Source organism: Cannabis sativa, chromosome 1 (assembly GCF_029168945.1).
Source record: "Cannabis sativa cultivar Pink pepper isolate KNU-18-1 chromosome 1, ASM2916894v1, whole genome shotgun sequence".
Lineage (NCBI taxonomy): Eukaryota > Viridiplantae > Streptophyta > Magnoliopsida > Rosales > Cannabaceae > Cannabis > Cannabis sativa.
In genome coordinates, this window is record NC_083601.1 from 29,435,950 (window position 1) to 29,450,183 (window position 14,234).

General features: G+C 33.5%; 2 protein-coding genes across 3 annotated transcripts; one reads left to right on the forward strand and one right to left on the reverse strand.

The window, feature by feature from the left end:
• The first annotated feature begins 2,708 nt into the window (after positions 1-2,708).
• LOC115705385 (uncharacterized) lies at positions 2,709-6,589 on the forward strand. The gene is made up of 4 exons (XM_030632721.2): positions 2,709-3,360; positions 4,157-4,312; positions 4,404-5,087; positions 5,206-6,589. The coding sequence occupies exons 1-4, from the start codon at positions 3,025-3,027 to the stop codon at positions 6,289-6,291; spliced, it is 2,262 nt and encodes a 753-aa protein (XP_030488581.2). The 5' UTR covers positions 2,709-3,024; the 3' UTR covers positions 6,292-6,589.
• Positions 6,590-6,749: 160 nt separating this feature from the next.
• LOC115705386 (uncharacterized) lies at positions 6,750-10,189 on the reverse strand. Of its 2 annotated transcripts, none has more exons than XM_030632724.2 (10): positions 9,986-10,189; positions 9,750-9,879; positions 9,333-9,393; positions 9,119-9,251; positions 8,813-8,936; positions 8,542-8,598; positions 8,345-8,441; positions 7,902-8,109; positions 7,160-7,220; positions 6,750-6,971 (listed from the first exon to the last, which is right to left on the reverse strand). In XM_030632724.2, the coding sequence occupies exons 1-10, from the start codon at positions 10,078-10,080 to the stop codon at positions 6,921-6,923; spliced, it is 1,017 nt and encodes a 338-aa protein (XP_030488584.2). In that variant the 5' UTR covers positions 10,081-10,189; the 3' UTR covers positions 6,750-6,920. The 2 variants fall into 2 exon arrangements, with proteins under 2 accessions (XP_030488584.2, XP_030488583.2); XM_030632723.2 differs by having other exon boundaries at positions 9,119-9,272; positions 9,986-10,169.
• Between the last annotated feature and the right edge of the window lie 4,045 nt (positions 10,190-14,234).

The following is a 14,234-nucleotide window of genomic DNA, read 5'->3' on the forward strand; positions in this document are numbered from 1 at the left end:
AAGATCGATTTCTTTTATTAAATAAAAATATACTTAAAAATTGAATTTTATCTAAAAAGAATAAATCAACCACGTAATGCTTATCAAGATTTATAATATTACGTACATATATTATGACTCACTTTCCACATTTGGTTATTGGTGTTAGCAAAATTGAGAATTTTAAAGCAGAGGTTGAAATAAATGGATTGAGCTAAGTCAAATTTACCACATTGAAATGTTATGAAACTTTTAGAAAGTGGTGCGTGGAGGAGAGGACAATTTAGGGGAGTTCGATGGATTTTTTTGGCTGACAGAATTATAGCCACACAAGTTTTTGGAACCTTTAGTTTACCATATTATGTATATTTTTTTGAACAAATAACTTTTATTATTATTCTTCTTGATGATGATGATAATATGATATATGAGAGAAGTTTTGTTTTGTTTTCACATTCTTCGCTTACGCGTTCATCATAAAATTCGGTCAACTCTCAGTGTTGTGCACGTGTAACTCGTATCCATTTACTCTACCCCACGCCACACGCACCACCACCACTCTCTTTAAATACAATAAAATTTTAATTTATATATTTTGTGCCCAAAATATGAAATAATATTTTCATGTGAACATCAAAATAATATAACTGTTTCAAAAAAAAAAAAAAAACATCAAAATAATATGTCACCCTATAATTATATTACAAACGCAAGTTTTTCAATATCTTCTTACATATTTTTTCCCCTAAATTAAATGATGATTTCATTTTATTTCAGTTGAGTTATTCCTTTTTATTCGGTGTGGTTTATTTATTTTTTAAATATAATATGGCATTGTTTCAAAAAAAAAAAAAGTATACAATATGGAATTATTTGAGTATGTAAAGATTTGATGAATATATTACAGTTATATTTTCCCAAAAATATGAACATGAATGAAAATCACGCAAAATGGGGGAGTTTAAGTTTTTTTGTTTTTTTTAAAAAAAGGGAGTTTAAGTTTTAGTATAATTTTTTGTAGGTATCATAAGATTAGCTCATTAAATTACTCATTAGCCATAATAATAAAAATTCAATCCCAAACTATTTAACTAAAAATAACATTAGAGCTCCACAAGAGTTGTTTTACATCTGGTGATTATACCTATATAGAATTACTAAATATAAAATTCTTATGAAAAAGAAATCCACTGATCAATCCACATAAAAATCTTGGGAGAGAAAATTATAACATTGACAGGCTGTTACCACTGAAAACAAATAATCTTTGTGAAAGGAAAAAAAAAATCTCATGCTTTAATGTGATTTAATTAGGTCCTTAACAAAAAAATATGTGGTTATAAAAATGATAAAAAGGTATTATTTTTTTCTTTTTAACCATGATAAGATCCCTTTCTTTTTGTAAAAAAAATAAAGAATTATTGATCTTAAATCTTTATTTTTATATGTGGTTATTTTTTTAAACGGAATATTTTAAAATACAAGAATATTTTGTTAAATTTAATTGTGTTAGTAGAATTAATTTTTTATATATAAATATTATTATTATTTATTTTAGATCAATTTAAATGTATATTGTTTTAAATTAATTAAACTTATACTAATTTTAAATTAATTTAAATATATATAAATATTAATATATTATTTATAGATATTACTATTTTTTTATTGTTATTTTTAATATTGAGAGTATTTTCAATTTTAATACTCTTAAACTTTATATTTATTCTCTTTAAATTTTTAAAACTTTAAATATTATTTTTTTAAAAAAGAAATATAATTAAAAAATTAATTAATTTCTTTTAATTTATATAATTTTAAAACTACACATAACAAAAATAAAAACTAAAAATATAACTAATCACATAACAATAATAATAACCTAGTATTAAATACTCATCACTAGTGTGGACTGTGGTGTGCTATTGTTAGTTTTAATTGGTAAAACAATTGATATAATTTCCAAATTCAAGAGAACCTTTAGATATTATTCTCTTGTGTTTTAAATATTAGATATTAGATATCATTTCTCATTGAATTCATGTTCTCCTATGATTTAACTCTAAAATTAACATTGTTTATATATAAAAAAAAAATAGAAATAACAAGTGCCTACTGATTTGATCGCGTGCATTATTATTATTAATATATTTTATTGTCAAAAGACTCAAAACTTATGTAATTTACCCATTAAAAAAAAACTTATGAAATTTATCAAAATGAATTACTGAATTTAGACATATGCATCTTAATTCAATGCAAAAAATGCATCAAAAAACATTGAATATGAATGTACCAAATTAATTTTCAATAATAAAAAATCAGATTCTTTCACTAATTAACTTTTTCACTATTTATAGAGTGAATCAGATCTTATGCATGTTATATAAAAAAAATTGGAGAGGAAGATTGTACGTATTGTAACTTGTTTGAGATGCTACAAAAAAGTGTTAAAAGGTTCTAATCCAAACAATATTAGTGAATCATGAATTGAAGGGCATTTTTCACTGATTCAAAACAATTGTGGGTCATACATATGCACATATAACAAATTTCTTCGCCGAGTGAAGAGGGTTGAGAATTTTAGGGAGGTAAATAATAAATAAACAATACTTAAAGGACTAAACTGCAAAACAAAGAAAAAAAGCACTCCAATTCTAAGAGAGAGAAAGAGACGTTGGTTAATTAGGTGCTATTTTAATGCCGGCCTTTCTTTCTCTCTTTCTCTTTCATCTCTTTAAAAGTTTCCTTGTTTCTTTCTCACTGAACGGTATAATCCATACTATATATACACATATAATACACTCTCATTCATATATCAACTTCTTTGACTCCATCTATATCTCTTTTCATTTCTGTTTCAGAAACATTATTATCTATGAGAAACCCGTTTTCATATTTCGGAATCTGATTTCTGTTAAACCAGAATCCTTGAATCTCGTTCATTCGTTTCTACAAAGTTGTTACTTTTATTATTTAAGATTAGATTGGAGAAGTTTTTGGTTTTCTTCTTCTGTGTGGGATTTTTCTCCTTTTAGCAAAAAAATGGTGGTGAGGATGATGAAATGGCCGCCATGGCCACCGGTTGTTTGGTCCAAGAAATTTGAAGTAGTGGTGTCGTTTCGCCGGATTGAAGGGCTTGATTTGGTGAAGTTGGATGGCGAAGAGAAAAGGGTATTCGTTGAGGTTCAATGGAAGGGTCAAAAGGGTACGGCTTTGGGGTCTCTGAGGCGCTCAACGAAGAAGAATTTGAGTAAAGAAAGCTCTGTTAGTGACAATGGAGTCGTGGAATTTGATGAAGAATTTCGGTCTGTCTGTAACTTTTCGGGTCCTAAAGAGGGTGCGTTTCATCCATGGGAGCTCGCATTAACTCTCTTCAACGTGAGTCCCTATATTGAAAATCATACAATACATGACGACATATTTTTGTTTTATTTGATTTTTCAACATATACGCGTGAGTGATTGAATTTTTATCTTTTTTTTTTTCACTAAGCTACTGGGTTTTCTGATATGATCTTTCTGATTTATTGCCCATATATGATTGTTCTTATTATCTATTTTTCGTCTGATATAGTCATGATATTAGCTATGGATGATGAGATGTCTTTGTTTTTTTCTTTTTCTTTTTCATAGAAAATTTTGAGCAGGGTAGCTTTGGGTTACATATCAAGATGATTAGAGATATGGTTGGAATATGATTCTGTAAAACGTTTCCTATGTTTTATTCACTGCAGTGGTGATTTAACAGAGTTAAAAAGATTTTAATATTAATTTTCTCTCTTCTCTCAAATAGTAAAATTCTATCTTTCTTGTTTTCAGTGTATGAATTAGACTTTTTAAAGAGTGTTGTAATCAAACAAGGACCTTTTCTTGTTAAATTTTTACCTTAAATACAAACTTTACACTCGGGGTTATGTTTAAAATAGCTATCTGTAATTGGTCAATGCTTCCTGCAGTTAATTATTTTATTTATATTTTCTATACTTTTCTGCCCTGTTTGAGAGAGTAACGGTTGGCATATTCTTTGCTTTAATAAGCCTCTTGTCGATTGTAAACTTCTTTTAATGTTCTAATGGACCTGTTCAATCTTTTTGTTTAATAGGAATGGTAGATCACTTATTTGTCTCTATTACTTTCTTTGATAGTATCACTTATTTGTTTTTATAATAAAACAGGGTGTGAACCAAGGACTGAAAAATAGGGCCCTTGTTCTTGGAACTTCATCACTGAACCTTGCAGATTACGTTTCTATGAATGAGGGAAAGGAGTTTGGGCTCAAAATACCCCTCAATGCCCCTGGTTGCACCTCTGAGTCTAGTCCCTCAGTGACTGTAAGTTACAGTGTCTTTTTCGTTTAGATTTTACTATCTGTTAAGCTTTTCCTTATGTGTTTGTCTGATCGTAAGTTCATCCACAATGCAGCTATCTCTTGTGCTACTAGAATTAGGAACTGCTCAAGACCTTTCAGTGTCAGTGCAAGGACCAACATCACCTCTTCCTACGTCTCCCCGATCTTTGGAAAATTTCTCAACAACAAAAGATGAGTATTCTGCTTTTAAGGCAGGTCTGCGAAAGGTGAAAACCTTTAAAGAATATGTGTCTGTTGGAAGAGCTAAAAAGACGCGTCATGAGGAAGATGGGAGTGATGGCAGGAGCTCTATTAGAAGCGAAGATACTGCTAGTGCTAGCCATTCTCCATTTGACACAGATTCTTTTGATGATGATGCTGGGGGAGAGACAGAGGAGAGTGAGGATTTCGGTGTAAGGCAGTCGGTCAGTTATGAAACACTGGCTCTTGCAAACTGTGCTCAAGTATCATTTTATTCTAATACTAATGTCAGTAGTGAAGATGAGTGTTTGATCTACTATAGTAACCGTAAGCCTGATATCTATCGCTCATGTATGGAAAGCTCTAGTACACCAGTCTCTGAGCAGATATCACAGGGTAGTTCAAAGCGTAGAATCCTGCCTTGGAAGAAGAGGAAAATGAGCCTTACTCCTAAAGCCAAAGGAGAGCCTCTTTTGAAAAAGCATTATGGAGAAGAGGGTGGGGATGATATTGATTTTGATCGCAGGCAGCTGAGCTCTGATGAATCCAGTTTAGGGGTAAATAACAACTGTAGCTTGTCTTTTCTTTTTGTAGTTCGTGTGCTGTTTTTGCTGTTTGACTTTCAAAATAACATGTTCCTAGGATTCTGATATGTTTATGACAACTTTTTTGCAGTGGTATCAAACAGAAGGTGGTTCTACAACTAGTCGATCATCATTTTCTGAATTTGGGGAGGATACTTTTGCTGTGGGCTGTTGGGAGAGCAAGGAAGTAACTAGCCGTGATGGGCTAATGAAGCTTCAGGCACAAGTCTTTTTTGCTTCAATTGATCAAAGAAGTGAACGTGCTGCAGGAGAGAGTGCGTGCACAGCCCTGGTTGCTGTCATTGCTGATTGGTTGCAGTCCAACCAAGATGAAATGCCCATTAAGTCTGATTTCAATAGCTTGATTAGAGATGGATCATCAGAATGGAGAAATCTTTGTAAGAACAAGGAATACATAGAACGGTTCCCAGACAGACACTTTGATCTTGAGACAGTCCTGCAAGCTAAAGTCCGCCCTCTCACGGTTGTTCCAGAGAAATCTTTTATTGGTTTCTTCCATCCTGAAGGACTCAAAGAAGGGGAACTTGACTTCCTTAATGGTGTTATGTCCTTTGATAGCATGTGGGATGAGATTAGTCGCTTGGCATCAGACTTGCCGTGCAACGGTGAATCTTCTTCCATCTATATCATAAGCTGGAATGACCATTTCTTTGTCCTGAAGGTAGAGCGTGACGCTTACTACATAATTGACACTTTGGGTGAGAGGCTTTTTGAGGGGTGTAATCAGGCTTATGTTCTGAAATTTGATAAAGACACAATCATTGAAAGATTACCTCAAGAGAAGAAGCAATTAGATGAAAAAACTGGCAGAGGTAAAGTTGAAAAGAGACACTCAAAAAACTCAAAGGAAGCTAAAGTTGAAAAGAGTCAGCCGAAGAGCCTGAATGAGGTGGAGAATGACAATAAAGTTGAAGCTGAAGTTGTATGCAGAGGCAAAGAGTCATGTAAGGAATATATCAAGAGCTTCTTGGCTGCTATTCCAATAAGGGAATTGCAGGTTGATCTCCAAAAGGGTCTAATGGCATCAACGCCGATTCATCACCGGTTACAGATTGAATTTCACTACACGGAGTTACAACATGGCACAGCTGAATATTCTGCAAATGAAGTCACAGCTGAAGCACCAGTAATATCAATGCCAATGATTGTTGCATAGGGTGGACCCTTTCACTCATTGGTAAATAACTCTGCATTATAATCCTAATTCCTATGTTTCTCTGTTTGTCCGGTTGTCTTGAGGAAATTGAGTCAATATTGAGAAGCATATTTTTGAGCAAGTGTATAGGGCAGCTTTCCCATTTCTGTTTGTGAGAATGGGAAGAAGTGTAAGCCTTTCTTTACTTTTTTAGTTTAGGTATATAGCGTAGTTTGGTTTTTGTTAATTGGTTCTCTTTTGATGTGGTTTTATAACTTAAACTAAAAGGTTTCTGATCGTTAATTTCTGTTAACTCCCATTAACCATGTTCATTAATTTCCTTAAACTCCATAACCATGTCATGAAGAGAAGGTTTCGTGTTTTACTAAAATTAGCTTTCATTGCTGATTTTGTTTTTGCAACTTTGGTTCTCTTTAACATTTTTTTTACGGTGCTTACCTTATGAAAATAGAAAATAGTTGCTGAACTGAACTTGTATAATTAAAAGATTACTATCAATAATATTTATCCAAACTTTCTGATTGGTTAGGGCAAAGCCAAAATTACCACAGCTGTAAAGCTAGTGTTATTGGGTAGGTAGGAACTATTTCACTATGGGGTCATAGGGTTGGAGCTTGTCCACCATCAGTTTACCACAGCTGAGAAACAAGTTTGACAACCCCAGACATCGGAGCATCATTCTGCAGTCAAAGCATACATAAAATTAGAAGTTGCATCTGACAATTGTGTACCAGAGTAGAAAAATAAGCACTGGACCATAAGTTGCTTTCAAAGATAAGATAAATGCTAACCTTATAAACAATTGCATAAAAGTTTATCAGGTTGTTACAACATAAGCAAATGATCTAAGCAATGATGTTTGACTTACCAAGTAAACAACATCAAAGGCATTGCGGTAGGCATCGAGCGAGCTTTCAACGTTATCATTCCTGAAACACCAACAGGAATCATCAATGAATTTTCTAAGAATCAAAGTTAGGTAGAAGTACAAAGTAGCTCTCATTTGTTGAAATTCTTAAAAGGGTAATGTAGCAGACATAACACAGCTTTGTCACAATAGAGAAGTCAAGGAATCTTATTATAAGATCCAAGAGGGTGCTGTTAACCCTTCTAGAAGAATAAATTTAGGTGCCATTAGGTTGGAACTTGGAAGGAATGAAAACACAAGAATATGAATGGAATAAAATCAAATTTAAAATGCATAAAAAAATTGCATTAAATTTTTTCTTATCTTCCATTGGAATAGTTTTTCTTTCCATTTTAAAGTGAAATAGTTATTCCACCAAAATGATAGAAAAGTCATTCCAGCTTTAAAATGCAACCAAACAAATGAATGAAATAAAAATTGTTTTTATTTTGCAATCTTATTCAAATAATTAGTCATTGAAACTACACAGTACAAATACAGCTTCAAAAACTAAATAAAAACTGGAAATATGTTTTTTTTTATGGAACACTGGAAATATGTTGAGTAATGAATATAAACTTTAACTGATTGATAATCTCACAATACAAACTTTAACTCTGTAAAAGAGTAAAACATAATGCAAGCTACTGTTAAAGAAACAAATTTAATAGCTAAGTAAAAAGAATTGACAGAATTTACTCACAGAAATCCCACAGAAATTCTGGTCACATAGTTCAAACCATCAGACATTCCCAGGTCTCCAAGGTGATCACCAAGAAGCAACACATTGGTTCTTGTCTTTACTGATGAATTGTCAGAAGTTGGTTCATCTACATCACCCAGTTCTTTGTGGAGAGGAGCAGCCATTTCAAGTGCGTGTTCATTCTTATTTAAAGTGTGAATTGTCTTCCCTGTACGAAAAATTAGTGGAAACAAAAAACATGAACTCCCTCTAAATCTTCTATCACTTAATAATGAATAAATAAAAACAAATACTGGCATAAGAAAGAAAGGCTGAGCCCGAGCTATGATTCTAAAGATCATGAAGTTAAGCACTACTCATCAGGCTAAAATACCCCTACCCCCTAACAATATTATTCTCGTTTGCCTCTTACAATTGGTTAATGTCTTCAAAGAATTGGTTACCTTTAAAAGAAACCAGACAGCCCTTTTCATTGAATACCATTCGGTTTGAGACAATCTTCACATTTTTGAAAGATTTGTGAAGCTTCTGCCTCATGACCTGATATTAAGAAATAAGTGACATTAAACCAAACTGTAAGTCAGATCCACAATTAAAACATAATATTCATTAGTTCCAGAAGTAAAATTTTATCACTCACTTCTTCAATTATATCCGCTAGTCCAGCTGAAAATATAAGTACAGGAATGTCTCTTTCCTGGGATAGCAAAAACCAACAAAAATATAAGGAAGAAAATTAAAAAATGAGACTTATTCTTTATGAAATTAATAATCAAGCCTAGGATAGCCATCCTATACTCTTCAAAATATAGTCCCAATCAAATCATTGGAAGGGAATTGCTGTTGCAATGCCTCACTGTGATGCATATATATCCATCCAGAAAACGTGGTATACATAAAATGAACTTTACCTCCAAAAGTTCAAGTAGTTCGCCAACACCTTCCCTAAAAGCAATTGTAGAATCAGCAACAGATTGCTTTATGCCATCACAAGTAACACCTCCTTCGATTAAAAGAGCATGTGTTTTTCCCCACCTGCATCAATACTATTGACAGTTTCAATCTTTTGAAAATTATTGTCCAAACTTAATTTTATCTTAGATGCAGAACACTTCATGACAAAGTGTGATTAGAAGCTACCCTAGTGGACATAATGCTAATATAGTTTCATCATGGATGGAAGCATTTTAGAGTAGTGAATGTGTAAAGATGCGAACCACTCTTCCATGAGCTTTGTTTTCTCCTCAATTGGAATTGTTGGCGAAAACTCTAAGGGATGATAGTGATAATACAATTCCCTCCTTTTCATATCATATTCCGGATTCACCTGTCGCAAAAGGCCATGACTACCTATGGTTGTTATCAATAAAACTGAGACAAATCAAACATATAGAGAATTATATAAACCATTTAAGCACTAGGGTGCCTTACTTGTCCCACGAAGACCATTGACCCAATACTTGGTTAGTGTGGCATCAAAATCTGCAATTACCTGGTATGAAAATGTACCATTAGTATATATCAACAAATATAAGAAAGTCACCGAAAAATTAACCAATTCAATGAAATCAAACAAGTGTAGCAGCACTTCTGATTCTGAACATTGTATGAACTATTCTCACTTTCCACACAGCAAATTATTTAAGTAGAGTAATCGTAAAACACTATCTATATCTACAAATCAATAAAAATGAGATTGCTCTAATTATATAAATGTATATGTATATTCTATTCCTTACAACATTATGTAATGTGTTGCCTTGCCTGTAGATGAGCTATGTTTCTTAAACATCAAGGACCCAAAAATCACAAAATAAAAACTAGAATAAAGGGAATGCAAGAAGGTACTTGGAGTTTTGCAGAACCAGCAGCCCGAATTGCAGAGATTTTGTTTGATAACTTATCAGGGTCAGCCACCACCACCTCAGAACCACCAGATAGACCATTCTCCTCCATTTCTGTCTTATCAAGACAAATTCTACCGAACCCAGAAAAACATATATACTGATTAGTGTAAGTTTTAATAACTAAGATCATTTTTTCAAAGTGTGAGCATAGGATAGGTGGGTGGTAAAAGGGGAAACCTGATTCTGAATTGGACCGAAAAGCAACGGTGGTTCCGTACGGCGTTCAAGCTGACTGGGAGAGTTTTGAAGAAGCTTTGAAGATGATAATTCATTTTACTGAGAAACCATCTTTTTATTTTTTTCCAACCAGTTTTTATTTTTCTTCTTCTTCTTTCCTCCCCCTAAAAATGTTTTCATTCAAATTAAGATATTACAGTCCTTACCAAAAATACATATAATTACAATAACAGATAATGGTAACTAAAATTTACTCATGCTCAAATTCCAAAGTAAATTTTGTTTTTGGTATTTTTCATAATAGTTAACATTTTTCATGTATATATATGCATTTTTCTGAAAATTACACATTTTATAGTATTTTATGAGATTATCAAGGTGTAATATATGGTAAATGGTTACTCTGAACATATTTTTTCATTTTTTTTTAAACTTTTTTGGAATTTTTCTCACAAAATATTGTTTTTGAAAAAAAAAACTACATTTTTATAAACATTGACAAAAAGAAAACCATAAATAATAATGAAAATTCACCTAGCCATCATTTGTTGATAAAACTCGTGTCTTTGCATTAATAAGTTTTGGTCGACATGAGTTAGTTAGTTACTTGGTAAAATCAATCTCGGTTATAATTAACTTGTTATGGAGTATAATATAAAATGTCAAATTGTATGATCTCTCTTACTTATATAAGGCAATACCAAATACATTGAACTTCCAAAAGCAACATAAACATGTTAAAGTGAATTTAGAAAATGAAACTCAAAACTTTGAGCTCATATGAGGTAGGGCCTTGGATGGAGAGTTCTCAAACACAATATTATTTCATTCTCAAATGGGCTAGGAGGAGCAACCCACAATCCATTTAGATTCATCTTGGGCTACCCCATTATTTTATTAGTATTAGGCAAACACATAATCCCACAAAACCTTTTTACTTAAAAAAAAACAAAAAACAAAAAAAGAAGAAGAAGAAGATAAAACTTTACTAATATCTATTAGTTTATTGTAAATGAATATTAATAGATCTTTTACATTGCCGAAAAAAATTATTGTTTCACAAATAATCATATTTTGGGTTAATACATAATTAAAACTAGTTCAATCTTTTTAATACCAGTTCAGTAGTTGCACCAATATTTTTTATAATATGCTCAAAGTGGACAATTTTGAATTATATTTTCGCATGCTATAATTACAATACATATTATCATACTAAAAAAGTAAATAAACTATTATTTATCTACGTATAAAAAACAAATTTTCTTTATGGATCGGATAGTGGCAAAATTATTAATGCACTCCTACATACATATTGTTGAAGAAAGTTAGTTTAGTTTGTTACAGTTAACTTTCTCTTAACTGATTAATTTTTCAGTTAGTCTTTGGTTCAGCTCAGTTGAGCTAAGTCATGTATATATATACTTCCAAGCTCTTTTTCAATATCAATAATGAATATCTTTTTCACTCTATTATATATTTTGACATAGTATTAGGTCTCTCTTTTGTCTCTCATCATGTTCCTTCTATAAGCACTCCTTAGGATTAGCTTAAGATGAGATGGACTTAAAATAAAGATAATTGGGCTCAGAATCTAAGCCATGACCAAAATCCATTATGCGCCATAGAGTTAGATTTTTGTCACTTTAGCGTTCCCACTCAATTGCACTATTGAATTCCAAGATGTAAGTATAGGCTAGTCCTGTGGGTAAGCTAATAACAAACAAGTCAAAGAACCCATATAATATAATTGTAGAAATAGTGATTCGAATTGTGTATTGATTTCATAGAATAATACATATTTATATACAAAATTAGGAGACTAAATATCTACTAAATATCTAATTCTTTTACAGCTAATATACATCTAATATCTAACACTCCCCCTCAAGCTGGAGCATAGATGTTAATCATGCCCAACTTGTTACAAAGATAATCAACCCGCACCCCATTCAAAGCTTTTGTAAAAATATCTCCTAGTTGTTCTCCGGTCTTCACATATCCTGTGGAGATCAGACCTTGTTGAATTTTCTCACGAACAAAATGACAATCAATCTCAATGTGCTTAGTTCGCTCGTGGAATACGGGATTCGAGGCAATATGAAGAGCAGCTTGATTATCACACCATAATTTTGCTGGAATAGAAGTCTTAAACCCGAATTCAGTCAAAAGCTGATAAATCCATACTACCTCACACACAGACTGGGCCATAGCTCTATATTCTGATTCAGCACTGGATCTAGATACAACATTTTGTTTCTTACTCTTCCAAGAGACCAGATTGCCCCCAACAAATACACAATATCCTGAAGTGGATCGTCTATCTACCTTGGAGCCTGCCCAATCTGCATCAGAAAAACACTCAATCTGGGTATGTCCATGATCCTTGTAAACTATACCTCGTATTGGTGCTCCTTTTAAGTAACATAAAATTTGTTCTAATGCTGCCCAATGATGAATTGTTGGAGAAGACATGAACTGACTGATAACACTAACCGGGAATACAATATCTGGACGAGTCACAGTTAAATAATTCAACTTTCCAACTAACCTGCGATATTTCTCAGGATCTTCAAATGGTTTCCCATCACGTGTAAGATGCATAGCTGGATTCATTGGAGCATTGCAAGGTTTTGATCCCAATTTCCCTGTCTCAGTTAGCAAATCAAGTACATACTTTCTTTGAGACAGAAAAATACCTTGTTTACTCCGAGTAACTTCAATCCCCAAGAAATACTTGAGCTCCCCTAAATCTTTCGTGTTAAATTGGGTGTGAATGAAAGACTTAAGGGATGAGATGCCTTCAGTATCATTTCCAGTAATAACGATGTCATCAACGTACACCACTAACAAAATGATACCAACAGTTGATCTTTTATAAAACACAGAATGATCTGACTTACTTTTCAACAAACCAAACTTCTCAACAGCCTGACTAAATTTACCAAACCAAGCACGAGGGCTTTGTTTCAATCCATATAAAGATTTGCGAAGATGACAAACTCGCCCTAACTCCCCCTGAGCAACAAACCCAGGAGGTTGCTCCATATATACTTCTTCCTCAAGATCTCCATGAAGAAAAGCATTTTAATATCAAGCTGATGCAAAGGCCAATGATGAGTAGCTGCCATGGAAATGAACAGTCGAACAAATGTGAGTTTAGCAACAGGAGAAAAAGTATCACAATAGTCCACGCCATAGGTTTGAGCATAACCCTTGGCAACAAGACGGGCCTTTAAGCGAGCAACTGTGCCGTCTGGATTGAATTTAACCGTGAACACCCATTTACACCCGATGGCCTATTTTCCGGAAGGTAAATCAACCAAGACCCAAGTACCATTCGCAACCAAAGCATTCATCTCTTCTATCATTGCAGCAAGCCAACCAGGATGAGACATCGCTTCTCGAACAGTTTTAGGAATAGTGATAGAATCAAGAGAAGCAATAAAAGAACAAGAAGAAGAGGAGAGATGATTATAAGACACAAAAGAAGTAATAGGAAAAGTACATTGGCGTTTACCTTTACGTAGTGCAATGGGAAGATCATCTGAGATTTCCGGATCTGATGATGAAGATGCAGGTGCAGGACATGAAACAGGAGGTGGAGGAGGGGGGCGCCTGGTGTACACTATAGGAGGCCGAGGGAGTGGTGGAGGTGGTAGAGGTGGTGGAGGTGGTGGAGGCCGAGGGAGTGGTGGAGGTGGTATTGTGGGGGTGACGACCGAGGCAGGTGAAGGAACAAGAGACCCGCCAGAACATGTAGCAGGCGCATAGGATGTGACAGAATAAACTAACAAATCATCATCCTCCCCCTGACTAGTAGAAGTAGTGGAAGAGGAAAAATAAGGTGTATTTTCTACAAAGGTAACATCAATAGAAACAAGATATTTGTTGAGATCAGGACAATAACACCTATACCCTTTCTGAAGACGAGAATAACCAAGAAAGACACACTTTAGTGCCTTAGGGTCTAATTTGGTGACAGATGGACGGACATCGCGAGCAAAACAAACACTACCAAATACTCGCGGAGCAACTGGAAATAATGACTTATTAGGAAAAAGAATTTTAAATGGAATTTCACCATTAAGAACAGAGGATGGCATGCGATTAATAAGAAAGCATGCCGTGGAAACTGCATCGGCCCAAAAAGGTTTAGGAACTTTCATTTGAAACAAGAGAGCACGTGCAGTTTCAAGAAGATGTCTGTTTTTACGTTCTGCAACACCATTCTGAGGTGCCGTATCAA

Coding starts and splice junctions, on each gene's coding strand:
- LOC115705385 (XM_030632721.2), top strand. CDS start 3,025: ATGGTGGTGAGGATGATGAAATGGCCGCCATGGCCACCGGTTGTTTGG. Junction 4,313..4,403: donor AGTCTAGTCCCTCAGTGACT/GTAAGTTACAGT, acceptor TCCACAATGCAG/CTATCTCTTGTGCTACTAGA. Junction 5,088..5,205: donor CTGATGAATCCAGTTTAGGG/GTAAATAACAAC, acceptor ACTTTTTTGCAG/TGGTATCAAACAGAAGGTGG.
- LOC115705386 (XM_030632723.2), bottom strand. CDS start 10,080: ATGAATTATCATCTTCAAAGCTTCTTCAAAACTCTCCCAGTCAGCTTG. Junction 8,599..8,812: donor AACTACTTGAACTTTTGGAG/GTAAAGTTCATT, acceptor TTGCTATCCCAG/GAAAGAGACATTCCTGTACT. Junction 6,972..7,159: donor CCTTTGATGTTGTTTACTTG/GTAAGTCAAACA, acceptor CTTTGACTGCAG/AATGATGCTCCGATGTCTGG.